General features: G+C 48.5%; 1 protein-coding gene across 1 annotated transcript; it reads right to left on the bottom strand.

The window, feature by feature from the left end:
• Positions 1 to 5,058: 5,058 nt before the first annotated feature.
• Positions 5,059 to 20,235, bottom strand: RBM5 (RNA binding motif protein 5). The gene is made up of 24 exons (XM_079316841.1): positions 20,001 to 20,235; positions 19,454 to 19,898; positions 19,092 to 19,247; positions 17,060 to 17,129; positions 16,494 to 16,567; positions 14,088 to 14,171; positions 13,617 to 13,677; positions 13,396 to 13,461; positions 13,088 to 13,248; positions 11,949 to 12,046; positions 11,369 to 11,456; positions 11,063 to 11,140; positions 10,897 to 10,969; positions 10,305 to 10,390; positions 9,917 to 9,995; positions 9,568 to 9,659; positions 8,862 to 9,026; positions 8,240 to 8,386; positions 8,089 to 8,160; positions 7,170 to 7,349; positions 6,895 to 6,969; positions 6,358 to 6,455; positions 6,145 to 6,274; positions 5,059 to 5,691 (listed from the first exon to the last, which is right to left on the bottom strand). Exons 1-24 carry the CDS (start codon positions 20,015 to 20,017, stop codon positions 5,566 to 5,568), a joined length of 2,721 nt encoding a protein of 906 aa, XP_079172967.1. The 5' UTR covers positions 20,018 to 20,235; the 3' UTR covers positions 5,059 to 5,565.
• Between the last annotated feature and the right edge of the window lie 39 nt (positions 20,236 to 20,274).

Genomic DNA, 20,274 nt, shown 5'->3' with positions numbered 1-20,274 from the left:
CCCCGGGAGCAGCATCCGCTCTGCTGGCATGGCCGGGAGTGCTCCCCATGCCGGGCCATCGCTCCTGCGCGGGGCAGCTGTACCCAGCTAATTAGAGGAAGGGATGAATAATTCCTTTTTATAATGCAACGTCGCACGGCAGATGCCGTCTGCCTCGGCGCGCCGCGCGCGGGAGCCCGCGTTATTCTGCTCTCAGCAGAGTTATTTATACACTGGGACATTTTTCAAAGCGCCGCTTTGATGGTCTTCCACCAGCTCGGAAAAAAAAGTAGTCCATCCCAAAATAACCCGAGTGAAAGTCACAGCTCTTCATTACGCAGAGCTTCAACCGGGGGGCTCAGAGAACAAAAACCCGTCACATTCCTCCCATCAAATCCACCCTTTTCAAGTGCATTTCAAATAGGTTCAAACCGCCGCGGCGGCGACTAGACGAGCGCTAATGATGCTGAGGGCACATCCCGCCGGGGAGACGGACGGGGCTGGGGGGCAGTGGATTTTAAGCAGCTTCCAGATCCGACAGATGTTTTGGGGAGCCCAGGATAGGGTCCTAGGTGGACCGCAGTGGGATATGCTAGGAAAAATGCAGTCCCTGTCTTGCCTGGTTTTTCGTGCTGCAGGAAGCAGTTTCTCTCCCCAAACCAGGCTTTGGAGGAGGGGAACAAGCGCCAAATAAATTTTTCTTAGGAACTGGAACAAAAAAGGGCCAGTCTCTGTTTTTCAATTGCACCTGTGTGCACACACCCCTCAGGTCAGGTTGCTGTTAAAGAGAAAAAAAAAGGGCTGGAGGTGAAGAGATTTTTTTCTAGGTGGTGAAAACGTTTCTGACATGAAATCGTCTCCTATTCAAGCTCTCTCTCGGCGGAGACGGTGAGCAGCTCCCCCCTCCCCTGTACCCGGCAAAGGGCCTGAGCTGCTCACCCCTCTCAGCCCCCCGGGTTTTGTGGGTTTTGTGTGGCCAGGGACCTGTGGGTGCCCCACAGGGGCTCAGGTTTTCCCCACCGCCCGGGGCTGGGCTCCGCTGCCCGGGGCTCTGCGCACCCCCGAGCCCAGCGCACCGCGGCTCCGGCGCTGCCTGGCTGCTGATGGACGGCTCATTGCCGGAGGCAGGAAGAGTGCTGGGAAAACCATTTCTTTACCCTCCCAGTCAGCCTGTTTCAGCATTTCTGCAAGGCTGGAGCATCTCCCCTGGGAGAGCCTGGCATTGGAAGATACCCAAGGGCCCAGGACAATGTGAGCTGCCTGGACAGGGGATGAGCATGCTGGATGTAGCCACAGGTCGCAGGATCCCAGCCCCCATCTGTTTTTGGTTTTTTCCAACAACAACAGAGCCCCCCACCCCACCCCCCAGGGCTGCAAATTGTGTCCACATTGCTGCAGATGGTGAGTCAATTAAAACCATCTTTTTTTTTTCTACCTCAGCAGAGAAACCTGGACCACGCAGTTCCCAAGCCAGAACCAGGCTCTTGGTCAAAACAGCATCCAAGTAGAGCAGCCAAGGCGTAAGGGACACACCTCCCCTTCCTCACCCACCCTGGTACTGTGGGGCTGGGAGGAAGAGTGTCCAGGATGACATGGCCACTGGTCTAGAGACACAGATGTTCCATGCCAAAGGGCAGGAGGGGTGCTGGTGTAGTGAGCACCTGGAGCAGAGTGCCAACACCCTTCCCTTTATCTGTGCACCCTCCCCCTCAGCTGTCCTTATCCTGCCCTTTGAACATCCCAAACAGGCAGGTTGTTGGGCTGCTACAGCAGTACCCATGGTGTGCTGGCAGGATGCTGCACCATGGTCCTGCTCATCCTCCCACCACAGCCCCACAGCTGAAACCAGATCCAGGTGGTTGTGGGCCATTTGGGTAAAGTAGGGAAAGCAGTTCCCAGGCAATTCCAAAATAGTTAGGACACATTTAGTAGCTCAGGAGAGGATGGACCAACATGAGGGGGAAGAGAAAGGGAAGCAGCCTTGTTAAAACCCCTGTAGCAGAGCGGGGAAAGGCACTGGAGAGGAACATGAGCACACACATGGACACACTGGTGCATAATCTCATACATGCCTGTGCCCCCTGCCCCAAATCTCCCACCTTGCCCTTCAGATGCCCTTTTGGCATCAGGATACAAACCCCATGGAGCTGTGGGTGACTGGCTTTGACTGACACTCAGCATGAGCACAGCCAAGGTGAGCCCAGATCTCCATACCTGTCCTGCTGGGCACAGGAGGCTTTTTGGCAGGGGGAATGCAGGAAAGCCAACCCAATCCACACAGAGTCCTGGGGCCTCTGGCAGCCCCAAACAGTGGTACAAGGATGTGTTCCTGCCTGCAAGCAGCATTTCAGTGACGATACAGGAGAGCCAGGCAGGCCTGGGGCTGGCCATGCAGAGTGCCAAGCTCTGCCACAGGTTGCTAACTCCAGCGATTAAGGAATACTCAGGAGGAAAGCTGTTCACACTGATGATTTGGCTGGTTTCCTCGCTTCAATTAGCATGCAGGAGCTCCAGAGACCTCCTGGAAAGCCAGGGCATAGCAGGCTTGGGAATTTTAATATTAATAATGCTGAAAGCCAGCCAGAAAATCTCAAACTTTATAACTACACCTACAAGCGCCTTAGATTCTGCATGTTGTAGGTGCTGGAAGGAGCCGCAGGCCTGTTGGAGCCAAGGCCCTAAAAGTCATCCTGCAGCTGCCCTGTGCCTGGAAGGAGCCCCTGACTGCAGTCCTGCTCTCATACCCCTATTGCTGATGGCAAAGGGCACAGGCTCCCTTTGGGTGTCCCTCCTTCCTCCCTAGCCTGAGGTCTGCTCTGGAGCTTAGTGCCTTTACTTTGCCATTGTTGGCTACAGAGAGACCTTGTGGCTGCTCAGCAATAGGGAAATCGTGCAGTGAAGCTCTGCCCCTCCAGGGACTGCCCTGCATTTCCTCCTGCCACTACCCAGCTACACAAACTTCTCTGCAGTATGCTGTGTCCCTCTGCATTCCTGGTGGGAGCAGCTTCAGTCCCCCAGCATTTTGACTGTGGCCCAGCACCTTTTTGGGGCATCCTGCGTCATGTTCAGGCTCAGCTGCTCAGCCCCAGGGGGATTGGCACACTGGCAGCCCTGCAAGCCATGCCCAAGGCAGCTCCCTGCTGTGCTCCAAGGGGGATCCTGTCTTGTCCCTGCACATTTCTGGGGCTGGCCCCATCCCAGAGCCTCTCCTCCTGCCCCCACAGAGGTCTGTCCCTGGCAAGGCAGGGACACCATGTCCCTCTGAAGGCTGCGGGCCACGGCACACTCAGTCACCAACAGCCCACTGAGCAGCCTGAATTGGAGGCGCGGTGCTGGCAGGCAGGGGGGGCTCCATGCCCTGCTCCAGCGCCTGGCATGGGCTTTGGGGGCGTGCCTGGGAGTGCAGGGGCTGCATGCTGCCCCCCCAGCTTCTCTTGTTCCCTGGGCACCCAGCAGCAGTGTCTTAACTCAGGAAGGGAGGCTTTAACCCATCTAACCAGGAGGAGGTGGCTGGAAACCCAGGATCCCAGTAAAGCCTTGCCCCAAGAAGGGACTCTGCTTTGGACATCCCATTTGAGCTGTTATCCCCGTTAGCAGATCCCAGTCCCCCATGGCATGCTCCTGGCTCCCCACTGCCACTGTTCTGCGGGAGGCACCAGCTGGGGCTGGCTCAGCTCCCGGCACTGGGGCAGCACTTTGCTGCAGCAAGAGGGGAGTGACAGGAGAACACTGCTGTCCCCGCTGCAGGCCCTCCCCCCCGTGCCCGCAGCATCACCCCTTGTCAGGAGGATGCACTGGACAGGGATCGATGAGCTGGGAAGAAGCTGAGCTACACAAATGCACTTTATCGATCCATCAATCCCACCTGCTGGGAAACAGACGCCCCCATTTACAGCCCAGAGCAGCAAAGCACTTTGCTGTGTTGCCAGCCGGGACACAGGGAGCGGGGGGAGGCTGCCACAGGCACACCAACCCATCTCAAGGCACCAGGCCTGCCTTCCCTACCAGCACCCCGCAGGGAAGCTGGGGCACAGAACCGGCACTTTTAGGTGGTTTCAAGCCACACGGCTTCCTCTGTGGAGCCGAAGAGGGAATGTCACATGCTATGGAGAGGCCCTGGAGCCCCAGCGATGTTCGGCAGCCCAGCAGAGGAAACATTCCACGACAGACTGTCACAGCTGGGCCACGCCTGCCACCTGGTGGAATGGCCCGGCGACTCGGGCAGGGAACCCAAGCCCAGCGGTCCCAGTCCTGAGGCAGGCTGGGGGCATTCCTCACCTTGGCTCACCCCAAACCAGGCACCCCTCAAAAATCAGGCAGTGGCCTGACAGTGCAATAGGGGCACAGGTGCAGCTGGAGCAGCCCGATTCACCCATCCCAAAAAAGCAGCCACAGGCTGCCGGCCTTCACCCCTGGAAGGGCTTTGCTAAGTGGTGAAGCTGCTTCATTCTACCCCTTCCTATGCCCACGTGGACATAGTAGGAAATCTCACTGCTGCCTCAGCTTTGTGTGAGGCTGAGCAAGACCCACAGCCAACAGCACCAGCGAAGGCAGAGCTCAGGGCTGAGATCCAGTCTGCTTATCTTGGCTCTTGTGAAGGGGATTGTGAACGAGGCAGAGCACAGGCAGAGAACAGGAAGGCAGTAACAGGACACCTCTGGTGAACCCCATCTTCCCTCACTCAGCCTGCTGCAGCTCCCCCCACAGCATCGAGGCTGGCCAGACAAAGCTGAGATGGAGCACTTGAACCTTCCCAGCGTGCCACATGTCACCCCCCTCCCTGCCCACCAAAGGGCCAGCAGGTAACACCCAGGGCTTCTGGGCAAGAACAGACACTACTGCTGCTCCTCTCATGCTCCTACAGCGGTGGCAAGAAGTGCCACCAGCCACCATCCATGCTGGAACTGTGAGAAAGATGCTGAGAACAAGGGACAGCGAAGGGATGAAAGGAGGGAGGCAAGTACAGCTGCATGGAACGAAGACTCCAGGATGAAGTCTCATCAAGGAAGAAGCAGAATGACAGAAAGGACAAGTAGCATTGGCAACTTAATTCTTCATTCACCCACCAGGAAACAGAAATAGGGTAATTTTTGGATGTATTTCATTTGGAAATGAGCCAAATTGGCAACTAGAATCAAAGTCTTCAAAAAGTCTATACAAAGATGTATCATACAAAATGTACAGGAAAATTCTCCAAAAAAACCCTGACAGACAATACAACAAAAGGAGAGCAGAGACAGTTTGAAAGCACAGCTAACAGGTCCTGCTGCTGCTCCAGAGGGCAGGAGCAGCACCTGGACAACATGCTAAAACACAGAATACATTACAATATATACATGACCGTACAAAGATCAGCCATCTCCTTTGGTCTAACCAGGAGCTCTCCAGCATCAAGTTGTGTCAGTTCAATCAGTTCAAACAATCTGCTCATGGAAGTGTTTGGTACATGCCGAGCAGGGCACAATGTCCAAGGGAATGAAATGGTCAACTCTAAACCAAAGCCAGGATACAGCCAGGTCACCAAGGCTACAGAATTTTAGAGTCAGTTCTTGCTAACAGGAAGTGCTTGGCAGGCCAGAGGGGCTGTTACTCCATCTCCGTGAAGCGAGCAAACATGGCTTTCCGCACTGCATCTTTGTAGGAATCTGCCGTGGAGACACCGTAGGAGCTGCCCTTGGCTCCCAAGCCAGCTCCTCTCATTCGTACTTGGGCCTGCAAAGGAAGAGGCACACTTCAGCTCTGCAGCGAATGCACGAGGGCACCACCAAAAATCCCATCAATCCAGCCAGCTTCTCAAGCTTCCCTGGGGATCTCCACAGCCATAAATACCACCATGGACACCAAGGGACTGGAGTCTAATACCCCATACTAATACCCCATCCTCATGCTTCACGCTAATCTGGTCCCGCTTCAGTTGCACAGAACAGCTCCTAATGGCACAAGCTGGAGCACAGACAAGGCCAGGAAAGGCAATGACTGGAGGGAGGGCACAGCCCTGCCGCTGCTTCAGCATCCGATGGGACAAACATGAGCAAGAGCCAACATAAATAGAGGCAGCTTTGCTGTGGCTGGCAGTTTATTCCTTCAGAGCTCTTCAGCAGCAAGTGCTTCTGGTTAAACAAGAAAAAAAGGCACCAAACGTCCTCAGGGAGACATCCCTCTTACCTCAATAGGTGCTGTGATGCCCTGGCATTTTCTTCCCAAGCCTGAACCTTCCCTCCAGCCCATGGCCTGCAGCATCTTGTTCCCTATGTTACTGTTGTCAAGGCCATCTTTGGTGGGCTGCTCGTAATTCCTGCAGGCAGAAGAGATGAGTTAGCAAGTTACCCACACTGCTCATGGTGCACTGAGGCAGGTGCTGAGCTTTCAGGTACGTACACTGTGCCTGCATCGTAGACCTTCTTGCGCTTTGGCTCTGGGGGCTCGGGGATGCCGTACTTTTCCCGCCTCTCAGCTGCTCTGTCTCTGTATTTCATCTGAATAAAGCAACTACAGTTAGCATGCATTTCAAGGCATTTTTGTTCAGCTTTGAGCTATGGGAGTCAGATAAATGTTCGCTACTACAGAATGCTGTGGACTGCAGCCCACTAATGTTAACACCACCAATCGCAGAGCCCAAGACCCAAGTCCCTGGAGCACCATCTGAACCAGCACTGGGGCAGGAAGAGACTTGCAGGTTTCTAGTCCCAGCCTGGCAGCCCTGAGCTAGAGCTGGAATAAGCCTTCTGTGTTCAGCCATGTCTGTGGAATATGGGACACTACTCTCCATGTAACAGGGCAGCTCTGAACCTCGAATGGAAAAGGGGTTGGCTTACAAGGATTATCTTGAGTGACGTGTGTCAGGATAAGGAGAGCTCAACAGATCACCTGCACAGGTTTTCCATCAGCTACTCATCTGTTCATCTCTACACTAACCTCTCTCTCACGCAGCTCTAAGGCTTCAAGTTCCTGCTCGGAAAGCTTTGATCTCCTATAGATATCCATGTTTTGCTGAAACAAGAAGAGAAATTCACTTTAACAACAAGAAATGCACAACAGTTCTTCTTAAATGAAGTAGCTGACTTTTGGGAGAGCAACAACCCACCTGCAGATTTTTGCTTTAGGAGAAACCAATATACCTCATGGCTCAGTGCTCACGGCACACTGAATTATGACAACCCAGTATTTTCCTCACCACGTAGTTTAAGTACCTTGTGCAAGTCAGACAGCTGCTGGTGCCGAATCAGAGCATCTTTGTTTGGGAACTGCCTTCTACACAGCAGACAAGCCATCTTTTTCCAGTCAGTCAGCTTCTCCTCCTCATTCTCCATTCTTTCCAGTAAGTCCTCATCATTATCACTGTCACCACTGTAGGCAGCCACAAGGCCACGCTGAAAAGGAAAAACAACATTAAGGGGAGTGCAACAGTGCCACAGTTCAGAGAGCACCAAGAGGGAACAAAGGCTCAGGTATGTCTCATGGGAGGAAGACCATACTCCCATTACTAAGGATGAAATCACAGAATGTCTGAAGTTGGATGGGACCACTGGAGGTCATCCAGTCCAAGTCCATCCCTGCTTAAGCAGGATTCACCCCTAACACACACTGCTCAGGACTGTGTCCTGATGACCTCTGAGCATCTCTCGGGAAGGAGACTCCACAGTCTCTAAGAAACCTGTTCCAGCTTTCAGTCACATTCACAGTACTTGTTCTTTTTCTCATGCTGCCCTGGGTCATCTAAAGGCTGGCCTTGGTACTGAAGACTGACAAAAAGGTGCTTAGTATTTCAGTCTTCTCTGCCACCTCTGTTGCAAGGGTCCCTGTTTTATTAAGTACTGGGCCCACACTTCTACAGTGCTGCAACTCAAAAGAAGTACATACCACAGTGGCTGCAAGACAGTTCCCACTAGCCAAACAATACTTTAAAGTACAGACTATGCAGAAACCTCAAAACCCCAACTGAGCTCAAGGATAAAAAGAATCACAGCTGTCCTCAGTGTATCTCAGTCACTGGCCTCTTGGACTTGCACCATACCACTGCAATCATCACACCATCTCCTACAGATAATGCCACGGAAATTGAGGTTTGAAAGCAAGTATTGGCTAGACCTCCTCCTCTAACATACTCACCTTTAGTGGATTTTCATCATCCCCGTTTTTCAACACCTCTGGTAAGATCTGCTGTCGCTCAGACAGAGCACCCTGGATGAGACAAGACTGCCATGAGCATGGAGCTCTCTGTCACACGACCCCCACCACACACCACTGTCAGCACCTTCACCTTTTTCTCAAAGAGGGCAAAGCCTGCATCTGCAGCTGCTGACTCCTTCCGCTCCTCCTCCCTGGTACTCAGTGGCTGGAAGCTATTCTTGAAGTTCTCTTTCTGCTTGTTCAAACTCTTTGCCCAGCGTTCCATGTCTTTAGCAATCTGAAATGCAGAGTGGTTTGCTCACACAGCTCCTCTCAAAGCTATCAATCTCTTATGACATCCATTCAATTTCACATGCAGTTTCAGAACAAGTCAACCCACTACCTTTTATTTTAAACCACGGGACACTGGATGTAGTGCAGCTGTTTCCCTGTATACAGTGTTCAAAGATAACATAGCTTGCTGCTTTTACTTGTACAAACCCTTCTTATCAAGCTAATCCTCTAAGTGACGGCTCAGTTATACTCCCACTGATCCTGGCAGGATTCCATAAGCACTCCTCCTATGCAGAGCTTATTTCTGCACTGAAGCCTTGCCAACTCCACCTCTCCTCAGCCCCCCCACAGTGCCTGCAAATTGAAGGCATGCACCCCACTGAATAACCTAGGATTTCCTTTGTCATGAAAAAGGAGCAATATTATCCCAATCCGCAGCAAAGACTTTCTCCCATTTATGATCTCATTCTGTCTTTTACCTGTTGAGCAGTTTTACTTTTAGGCTTCTCTTTTTTCTCTTTCACTTCTTTGGTGGTGGTTGTGGTAGCTGTCTGTTGGTACGTGGCACCTTCTGCAGCAGGCATGTAGGTCTCCTTTTCGCCATCCCAGTACAGGTACTGCTGGGTTAAGGCATTGTAGTAATACTGCCAGAGGGAAGTAGAGGCAGACAGTTAAACACTTCACACAAGTTCCATGTCCATGGGAGAACCCAAGCAAGCTGATTCACACTACTGCACCACACGGAAAGGCATTTTGTAGAGTCCAAACAAGTATTGCAGACTCCACAGAGGAGTCGAAAGGCAGGAAGTGGCTGAAGCCTCTGTCCCCAAACACAGGTGGTTCTGCCCAACAGCACTATGGAGAATCTTTTGCTTCTCCCAAGAGACGACCCACCAGAGCCCAGAGATGGGTGCACTTTGCCGGGCATTCCGCAACGAAATAGCTCAGTTACAGTGGCTGTGACAAGTGCTAATCCTATATGGGCCAAACGTGGAGGAAAATTAAGGAAAAGGAGAGAAAAATGCAGGGCTGTACCAGAGGGAAATCAAGTCCCAGCCCTACACACACTGCTGAGAGTTATCTGCAACATTTGGTATGTTGTGCACTTCAAATGTCACTTGTATGATGAGATAAGGAACTAATGGACCTTAACAGTTAAGACATGTGGGAAGAACTTGTGTTTACCTGGGAATTAGGATCATAGTAGAGCCCTGTTATAGGATCATAATAATATCCTGAAGATTCATCATATTGGTAGGTGGAAGTATCAGGGACAGCTGTAAAAAAATTAAAGTGTGGGACATGGTCGTTCCAGACGAATTCAGACAGGCATCTTTCTACATTTCAGGTAAAATTTGGAGATTATAGCAGCCACGACAGCAGATATGTCTGTAAAGGGCTCTTAATCCCCCGTGCAGCCAACGCTCTCCAGGGGCAGCTTCACCATGACACGGTGATGGAGCACTTGGCCAAAGCCGAGTTTTATTGCTACAATGACAGAAACCTGTCCCCAGGAGCAGCTCCAAGCACTTACCGTACTTGGTTCCGGGCACTACGCCAGTTGGAGGAGCCGCCTGTGCCTGAGTGCTTGTGGTAGGTGGTGCTGATTGTGTCTGAAAAAAACCCAAACCACAAACCTCAATTAGAAAATCTGTCACCAAGAAAACAAGGACAGCAAGCCAAGGCGTGAGCAGCACACCCTACGCGTACGACAGCTAACTCCTCCTCACCAGCATGTGTGGCACTCACCTTCAGCAATGAACAAAACCCAGAGAAGAAATGGCAGGTGATTTACAACCACAAGCACTGTGACTAACCCATGGACACTCAGAAGCTTTACTGTACCACCCACTTTAAAAAGCAAAGGCTACAACTAAAGCCACATGTCTTTGAAAGCAAGGCCTCGTCAGCGCTGCAATTACCGGAGAGTCAGGTGAGTTTGTCTGCTGATTATACAGCTGAGGACTCTGGGACACAACTGCAGCTGTCGTCGTAGTGACCGGAGCTCCTGCCAAAAGACAGCAGCAATGCATAAGTGAACTAATTTGTAAAACAGTGCTGCAAGCTAGTGCTAAAATTACTTTGTTTATAGTTTCAGCTACTAATTCCAGCTCCAGCAGCCAAACAAGGCAATAAGCGTTCAAAAGGAGATAAATACACAGTGGGTATCTTCTACCCAGACAAGGAAGAGTTTCCTTTTCAGGAGGAAATATTCTGCTCCCAAAGTCAGCAATTCCTAGCCTCTACAGCTGTTAAGTGATGAACATTTGCTAGAGCTGCTTACACTACTATTATAAGTTCAAGGCCTTTGTCAGTAGTCTGAAACAGAGGCTTCTCTTCATCTTACACGAGAGGTTCCACATCTGTTACAGGTCTCTAGTAATGCATCCTCTTTCAGACATCCTGAGAGCAAAATGAGCCAAGTCTTTTGCACAGCAAAATAACATAAAGGCTGAGGAAAAGTACTACTGCAAAATTATCAAACATCTGCTTCTAAGATGCTGGAAGCTCTACCTGATATGGTAGCTGTGTCTGTGTCCAACAGTCCTCCTTGATTTTGGTAGTACTGCTGATAATCCTGGGAATACTGTAAAGGGAAATGAAAGATAATACAAAGTGAGTAATCTGCATACCCAAATTATGACAACCTACTGGTTAGAGCATCACCTCTACTACTAACCTGAGCATACTGTGAGTATCCATCCTGTCCTGACTGAAGATAGCTGTAGTCAAGGGTGCTGCCCTCTCCAGTCTGTGGCTGAAATTCAAGGTGTTTTATATCAGGGACAGGTAAACAACTATATCAAATAATTTCATGCACCCCAGTGCCTAGACTGCAAACTGATGTGTCAGTTTGACCAGATGTGTCAGGGCTGGATCTGCCAATGAACAGTTCAACCAAGCACATGGCCAGCAGGGCAATTACACAGTTTGCATTTTAATTTTCAGGAAAGCAGGACTATGAGTAACAGTCTCCAAACCATACCTGAGTGGATGACCACTGAGCTGCAGCAATGGCTGTACTTGCCACAGAGAAGGCGCTGACTCTGTTACCATCTGGGAGAAGCAGGTCTCTGCAATCACAAAAATCAGGCACTTGTGTAAGTATTGCTATTTACTGAAGCGTCTCCCTATGCAAGGAGGTGGAGTCTGCCCTCACACATGGATTTCTTTGCAGTTACAAAACATTTGGAATGTAATGAATGAGCCAAAACACTGCTTGGCAAGTAAAGCAACTTCAGGTTCACTGCTGTAGAGTCAGTAACAAGTCAGGAGATTTCCAAAGAAACAAATGTGTTGTGCACACAAGGAGCTAGGATGTTATCTTCAGAAGACTGGAAACAGGGGTGAGGGGAACACTGCTTTCACTCTCCTTGTATGCAGTGAAGAGCAGGATGCATGCAACACAACTGACTTATGGGAAGCAAAACTTTGGAGTTAGAATAAGCTTAATATATGCCTGGGTGACAAGAAGAAAACATCCAGTATAAAGGAAAGGGGTGGGTAGGTGAATTAAAAAAAAAAATTAAAAACCGAAAATGAAATTGACTGCTATCACAACTCACTTTCTGGCACTCTTTGCAAAGTCAACACCAATTGTTTTGCCATCAATTTTTAACGGTGGCTGAAGACTTTGTAAAATCTGTAGCAGTTGAGAAGCATCCTATAATAAAAAATACTCATTATTATGAAAGGCAATTTACTGAGGGGGATTCAGAAGTTTCCCAAACTGCATCTTTTCACACAGAGCTGCTGAAAAGAGCTGAAGATGTAAAACCACCTCCATCTCCTTATGTTACACACATGCAGAAGAGCACAGTGAGACCCTTAACAGCTCATGTGAAAATACTGGGCATTTCCCTGAGTCACTAAGTATTGTATGTTAAAAAACCTTAGCTTTATCAAGACACAAATTATTCCAAATGGGACATTAGCAAAAACTGAGGTTAGGCATCTGTTTTAATCTCACCACCTGCTTTTCTCCAACTAAGGCAGATCACACTGATCCAAACAGATCACATTGCTGCTCGAGTCTGATGTACAGATTCAATTAATTATTAAGGTCGGAAAGGATCTTTAAAATTGAGTCCAATGGTTAACCCAGCATTGCCAAGTCCACCACTATGCCACATCCCTCAGTGTCTCATCCACATCCAAGAACAGAGACTCAGTGCCCTTCAGGGACCCCATAGCAGCATGACCTCTCTGAAACTTAGGAGGCTTTTCTTATACCTCCGCAATTTCCTGTGCTTCATTTTATGACTGCTGCCTCTCCTTATGTATCCTTGAGAATATGCTTCTGCTGTCCTTACACCCTCCCACTGGATGCTGCTGAGAAGAGCAACATCTGTCTCCTCTCAAGGTGGAAGAAGCCTAATTCTATGCACCTGTTCCCACACTGTATGCCCCAGATCTTAGAATCTGTGAACAAAGTACAATCCCACACCAGTACTTCTGCAATCCAAGCATGAAGCTAGGCTGCAATCCAGAAGAGACCTCTGCTACAAAAATAGCTTTTCAATGTGCTCCAAACATCCCACCACCTTTCAAAACTGCAGCTAGGTATTATCAGCTGTGACACACTGTGTCCATCAACACTCCTTGAAGGGGGCCAGTCCTTCGGACAGCTCAGGGCTCTAAATGCTGCAGGGAGAGGAGGAGGTTAACCAGCTGTTTCTCTCTGGAACACCAGTAAGGTCCTCACCATGGCAGAAGACAGCTGCACAAACGCAAAGCCTCTGTTCTGCTGAGTCTGCTTGTCTTTGATAAGACGAATATTATTGACTGCCAGAGATGCATACGGAGACAGGGCAGTCATGATGGATTCCACTACTGTGTGAGGAGCAATGTTTCGAAGTATGATGGCTGAGAAGAAAAAGTATGACATCAGCAGTGCACACCATAGCTTTGCAGAGTATTTCAAGTCCTTCAGCTGGCAGGCTGAGGTATGGAAAGGATTTTTAGTGCATGTATTTACATTTCACATTCTAGAGTAAGTCAAACATCACTTACTATCACAATAATAATCCACAGACTGAACGGCTTCTGCTGCTCCAGGTGGTACCTCCTGTTCTGAATCTTTGTATGAAGAGAAAATATTTCAGTCAAAACATGGCTCATTCACTTCAAGCTTATTTCATAAGCCAGTCTAGAACATACACAGAACTCTGGTTTCTACACAGGCCAGGAAGTTTCCCACAAAACTGAAAATCGAAAAGATCACAGCAACGTACCGAATTTGTCCGCTCCACAGCGGAAGCATTTTAGCCTCCTTCTGAAGTTGTAAAGGCAGCACTGTGACAAACAAGAGAAGCCTAGTAAGAACTTGGGCAATTTTCATAATGCTGCATTTGCTGTCCACTAACAAAACCCACAGACATTCACACAAAGTAACACAACAAAGATAAACCCCCCAGAATAATCTAGAACATCAAAAGCCACCCTTATCTACACCACAGCTGCTTTTCAGAACATCCCAGCTGCTTTCTCCCTAGTCATCCCAAATCAGATATTTTAACTGCGTAGTCTTTAGCTTACAATCCCAGGCACAGTCACTACTATAAGAAGCAAGTGTTAGAAGGGAATACAAGCTGGGGAATAATTTAACTATATGGGGAGCAGGACTGATTCAGCTGTCATTTTCTTCAAACCAATGAGCAAGTAGAGATCTAGAGCAAGACAAACTCTCTCACAGAAACACGTACCTTGTTGCAGAGCCAGTCCTCAAATTTAGGCCTTGGGTTGCTGTAGTGCATGGCAATCTGCTTCCCTTGAATCACCAGCTTTTTCTGCAAAAAAAGTGGTTTCAATTATTCCTGTATCAAGACACACATGTCCATTTTCCCATGGCAGAGCACCCTTCGGAGGAATCAGTGCTCCTGAATTAAATGGACAACATATGGGGAGGATGTGGAGGACAACCACCGCCACCTACACCCTGCCCATCCAATCCTGCAGAGAGGAGGACCAGGGCAGTAAGAGAATGGGATGTGGAGCAAAGATAAACAGAATCAGGGAGTGTAGAAAAAGCTGCCAAACACTAAACGCTGACATGGAACCAGAGAGTGTCTCGAAGGAGACAGAGTCCTAATCTGCTGCATTCAGGTTAACACATTTTTAGGAGTCTCTTTGCCCCCACATTTCTATTCACTTCTGGTATTGCACTAAGCAACTTTTTAAACACGTCCTTAGGTGACTGCTTCACTTCGTCCCCTACTCCAAATACCCCAGACCTTTTAACCACATTTGGATTTACTTTTCCAAGCATATTTCAGAAGTGTCCCCTTGAAAATACAGTAATTCCTCCCAAAGGGACCCTGCTTAGACTTCTTGAAGGCTGGATTACAAGTGCCATCAACCAAAACGTAACTCAAGAGTGGTTTCATTTGACTACTGCATCAGTTCAATTGGAAGCCTGCACAAGAGGTTTGTGTTCTTCATTCAGGCAAGAGCTCTCCAAAATGAGTAACTAGATTGCATGTGAAGCTTCTCCAGGGGTAGGAAAAGTTCATAATGCTTTCAGCATGTCCTCTCACTCTGACTTCAGAGGAGTTAGGAATTTACAGCTATTAAGAAGCCTTGGCTGTGAGCCTCATGTTTTGCCAAGCGTGGCTATGGAGAATGGCTTTTCAAAATACAGCTATCAACTTATTTTGGTCAAACAGGTGGAAGCACATGTGAGAAGTGCATATTAGAGGCCACACTCCAGACACTGCAATGGCAGAACCACTTTTACAGCAGGCTGGATTTCTGCAGAGGTACCACAGTGTCAGGACCAATGGCTTTTCTGGTAACAGGGTCTGACACAGATCTAGCATGTAGCATGAATAAGGCTCTCACATTCTGCACAACTGAATAGGGCAAAGCCATTGCTCCTACCGGCAGGAGGGAGGGTTGGAGGGCCCAGCACTCACTGGATGTGCACACATAGAAACAAGGCTGCTGGCATAGTTGCAATACATCATTGTGTCATCTATCAGTCAGCAGCCCAGCTGCTGGGGACAGGCTATGTTTTCCCTACTACTAAGGTGGCTGGTTACTGGAGTGAATTTGTGTATATTTCAATAAATTATGCATCAGTACAGCTTTGTATATATTAAAAAGAAAATAAATTTCTGAAAATATGTTTAACATTAATTTCTTGGTATTAGTCTTTCCCATGTAGCCACATGCCCTACTGAGCAGCATGTCAGAAAAACAGAATTCAAAAGCTGCTTTCTGGCTGGGGAATTCACCCATAGTGTGGGATATAGAAACACTATTCCAGCACAAGGCTTATGACAACTTCCATCTGCTGGAACTGCCATGAATCCCATTATGGTGCCATTTCTTTATTACAACACAAACAGAGCAGAAAAATAGTCATAATGCTGTTGTAGGATCGGTGCATCAAATATGCAGTTGCAAGAAAAATCAGTGATTTGAATGACTTTGCTCACTGCAAGAGTATTTTTAGTTTTAGTTTAGTTTAGTATTTTTCTGTTGTTGAAATAGGTTCTGAATACTAAAGAAAGTAGTGGAAGCAAGTGAAAAATGTTTGCAGTGCTACAGGAACCAACCAGAGGATTCTCACTGCATTTTGGCTCCTTATCAAGTCATAGTAAGACAAAAGCCAAAATACAGAGCTTAACAGATGTGAGATCTCACTCTCTGCCTAATTTAGTTGAAATGATAGGCTTTTTTCTCTAGAAAAGCCAGTTCTCCCTCTTTAACTGGAGTAACAAATTATTGCCAAGAACTGGCACTTCTCTTTCAGGGTTAATACCGATGTAACATAGATGTAATGCTTTCTCTGACAACAGAGAAGGAAACATCAAGTGGAAATAAACTAGGATTTTCTAACAACCACTTGCCAAATCTTCATAATTAAATGGAAACCAAGTCATTTAAAACAACAGCACCTTTTACCAAAGCAGAGCTTTCTCTCCTAATTTTACCTTGTATTTTACAAATTTTAATATATACAAAGCTTTTATTCTTTAAATCACTGTTACAGAACAATCCACTCCTTCCACCTCTATTTTTTTCCTTTTTTTTTTTTTTTTTTTTTTTTTAAACTGTACAGACTTTTTCCATTTTCAGGAATATCTAGACTTGGTGAGTGAAGCAACCTGATTGGCTTCCATCCAGCTGGTAGCATCTTGAAAGTGATAAAACTCCACGAAGGCGAAACCACGGCTTACACCTAGAGACAGCATTCAGATATAGACGGGATACTTGTGTTAGTCAGTTCCTTTAAAACAGGCGAATCTCTCTCCAACTGCTTCATTACTTCATGACAAAGCAGCTTTACAAATGCGACGTCAACTGCTGGGATCTGCTCGTTATTTTGCCATGGCAAGGAACCAAGCTGCCTTAACTGGCTACATTTCACTCGATTTAAATCCATGTTTAAGGGTACCATGCAACAGACTACATACTATCAAATGGGTTTATACTACCATTACTTACCAATACCTGTTAACAAAACCCCCTGTAGACAGACTTCTTTTTAAACATGTTGACCAGCTATCTAAGTCTTCCAAAAAGCCACATTCCTTAGCCATGGCAAACCTTTTTTTTATTTTTTTTTTCTTATTTTTTATTGCATGTGCTTGCAGTTTGGGGACAATTCTGGATACTCTTTTGGGCTGGGGAAGAGGAGAGTGATGTCAAAAATTGGATTAAGAGCTCTCACCTGTCTTTCTTTTCATCAGCCTCACGTCTGCAGGCTGAGGACCTTCAAAGGACTCAATAAGCTCACGAATCTGCAGGTTTTGATACAACAGTTAAAATTTTCATAACTTGGCAGACAGATGTCACAGAAATAACCTACTTTGCAGTACTATGCAAGAGATACACAAAACAACGTTTTTAACACTATTTCAGAGACAAACAAATGATTTACTGAAAACCCAACAGGGGACTGATGAGTATCAAAGTCCACATAATCTTTTGCTACATGCTAAAACTGTAATCCTCACTCAGGACACTGAATCATCCAGTATCTGAACCCCTATGATCCCTACAATCTGAGATTATTTAGACAGTATTTGGCAAAGACTGTGCATGACACCAAGTTTTAAAAAGAACACTGCTGGTATCCCTCTCCCTGCATGTCTAAGTACTCTTTGCTCCTAGCAATGAAAAACAAGAAGCCTGCACTGCAAGGCTCCATGATAAATGTATTCCTAAGCCTCATGCTAAAGATCTCATCCTGTAACCGATCCCCATCAATTTTTCAGGATTAATTTGTGAAGAATGTGTCATCAAAGAAAAAGCTAAAGAAATGTCAGTTCTTCAGCTGTAACAAAGCCAGTGCGGCACAGGCAACCTCAATCACTGTGCAGAGGCGTGGAGGAAAAACAAACACTAACAAATTTTCTTAATCTAGAACAGAAGACACTAAGGGCTCCTTCTAGAGCTGAAGGTTTTTCAGCAGCTTTCACAAAATTCAAACTACATTACATGCAAGAAGGCTGCTCAGCAGAATCAAAACTTCTCTAAAGCTGCCCATATATATGCTGACTGGAAATAATACCAGATCCGCAAGTGAATTTTTCTTATGAAAAATGTAGGGGGAAAAAAAATAAAAAAAGAGAAAATTGTGTAGACAACCAGAAATAATGGTAACTTAAGAATTCAACTCTATGTTCCAAGACGCACTGTCTACACTCTGAGTCCAGAATTAAATGTTGACATAAATTATGCTACAGTTATTGCACAACTGTAGAGCTACATCAGTATCTCAGAAACAAGAACTATTCTAAAGTGTTCTGTGTAACGTCTGAGTGGGCTGTCTCCTTTGTATGCAGAAATCTACACTTGATTTTGCACACTCATGAAAATATTACAGCAATATATGGGGACTAGGAGCCCACAGTATCTGGAGAATAACAAGTAATCAGTGAAAAAGCAAAGGAAAAAAATCTCCATTGTAGAAATGGTGCAAATATATTCTCTGTGCTAGCAATTAAAGCATATACACATCGGAGGCAGAGGAGGAGTCTTGACTGAAAACAAACTGGGATAGCTCAGCTTTTACCCCTCAAATAACAGTTGTGGGCTTATTGCTTGGTAACCAAAATAACCCAGCAAGAAAAAAGAAAACTAAAAAATTACCATAAATAAGAAAATCTTAAAGCTTTAACATCTTTTTACTAAACAAGTCAGGCAAGCAAGCACCAAGCTCGCGAGTACTTGCTCCGTCAGCTCGGCAGCAGCCATTTTGACTCCCACAGCTGTGCCCACACAAAGCAGCTTTGTGCGGGGCTGTGCCCGGCTAAGGAGCTCGGTGACTGTGTGTGACCACATCAGTCACAAGTTCTGGCCTCGATAGAGATTAGGAAAACTGGTGAGTGCCACCTCTTTGTCTCTGTTCCCCTCCCCCCTCCTTGCAGTGGGGCGAAGCAGCAAACCCCTGCCTCTCCCCTTCCTTACAGAAATGCAGCAAAGAGCACCTAGTCTAAAATCCACTCTTAGGGAAAGAATCCGAACATGCGTGAAAAAACGAGTTTTCACGGCTTTTTCCGTTTGAAAAGGACTGATTAACATTGAACTGACCTCTGTTACTTAACACAGGGAGTTTAAATGCTTTCAGGACTCAAAATGGCAGCGCGACAGCGCTGGAGAGGGGCCACCATGATGCAGAGCTCAACAAAATGGCAGCAGCCGCTCCGGCACGGCCCTACCCGGAGGCAAGGCAGGCACAGCCCTGCCCGTCTACTCACATCGTTCTCCGTAACTGTGATGGGAAGCCCACGCAACATGATGGTCTTGCTTTCTTTTTCATCGTTAATATCGTTCCTGTAGTCATGCTCGCCGTAGTCGCCATCGGAATGGTACCCGTCCTCTGATTTGTCGCTGTTCCTGCGCTCCCGCTCCCTCTGGAAGCCAGCGCCCGGGATTAGCCACCGCGATTCCCAGCAGCGCGTCCCCACAGTGCCACACGAACGGACGGCGACACGGGCGCCAGCCGCCTGCCCGGGGCTGGTCCCCAAGGCTGGTCCCCATGGCCCCGGGCAGCGCTCCAGGATCAAACCCGCTCCCGGTGCCCTCCGCCCCGCAGAACCGGCCCCCCGACCCCGCTCACCTCGGGGCTATCGTAATCGCGGCTATCGTAGTCCCTATCATAGTCTCGGCTATCCCGACTGTCGTAGTCTCGGCAATCCCGACTATCGTAGTCCCGGCAATCGTAGTCTCGGCTGTCCCGGCTGTCGTAGTCGCGGCAATCTCGGCTATCGTAGTCTCGGCAATCGCGGCTGTCGCGACTGTCGTAGTCTCGGCAGACTCGGCTGTCTCGACTGTCGTAGTCCCGACTGTCGTAGTCGCGGCAGTCTCGGCTATCGCGGCTATCGTAGTCTCGGCTGTCGTAGTCTCGGCTATCGTAGTCGCGATAGTCATCATAGCGGTCACCGCGCCGTTCCTCACTAGACCTCTTATAGTCATCCCTCCGGCGGCTGCGGGACTCCCGCTCGTCGCGGTCCTCCCTCTCCACGATGGAGCCGTAGCGGCCGCTGCGCTCTGTCCGGCTCACCCTGCGGGGCACAGCGGGCCGAGCTCAGAGCATGAAGCGCCCGCCGCGACCCCCACCAGTGCCCGGTCCTCCCGCCTCTCCTCGCCCTCCCGCCGCCGCTCACCGCTTATCCGAGCCCATGCCGCCGCCCAGGATCCGCAGGCACACGGCACAGCACTATCCGCACCACACGCCAAGCACACCGGCGCAACCCCTGTCGCTGCCTTGCCACAAAATGGCGCCTAAGGGACCGCCCGTCTTCTACCCAGACACCACCTCGCGCACCGACTGGAAGCTTCCAAGCCAGGCGCAGGCGCAGTAGCCGTGCGGCACGCCGGGAAATGTAGTTGAAGCTGCCGCCATTAAGGGTCCTGCTTCCGCCCTCCCCCACTTATCGG

The sequence above is a fragment of the Erithacus rubecula genome (assembly GCF_903797595.1).
Source record: "Erithacus rubecula genome assembly, chromosome: 13".
Lineage (NCBI taxonomy): Eukaryota > Metazoa > Chordata > Aves > Passeriformes > Muscicapidae > Erithacus > Erithacus rubecula.
Note: the sequence above shows the minus strand (reverse complement) of the source record. Positions and strands in the feature narration are given on the sequence as shown.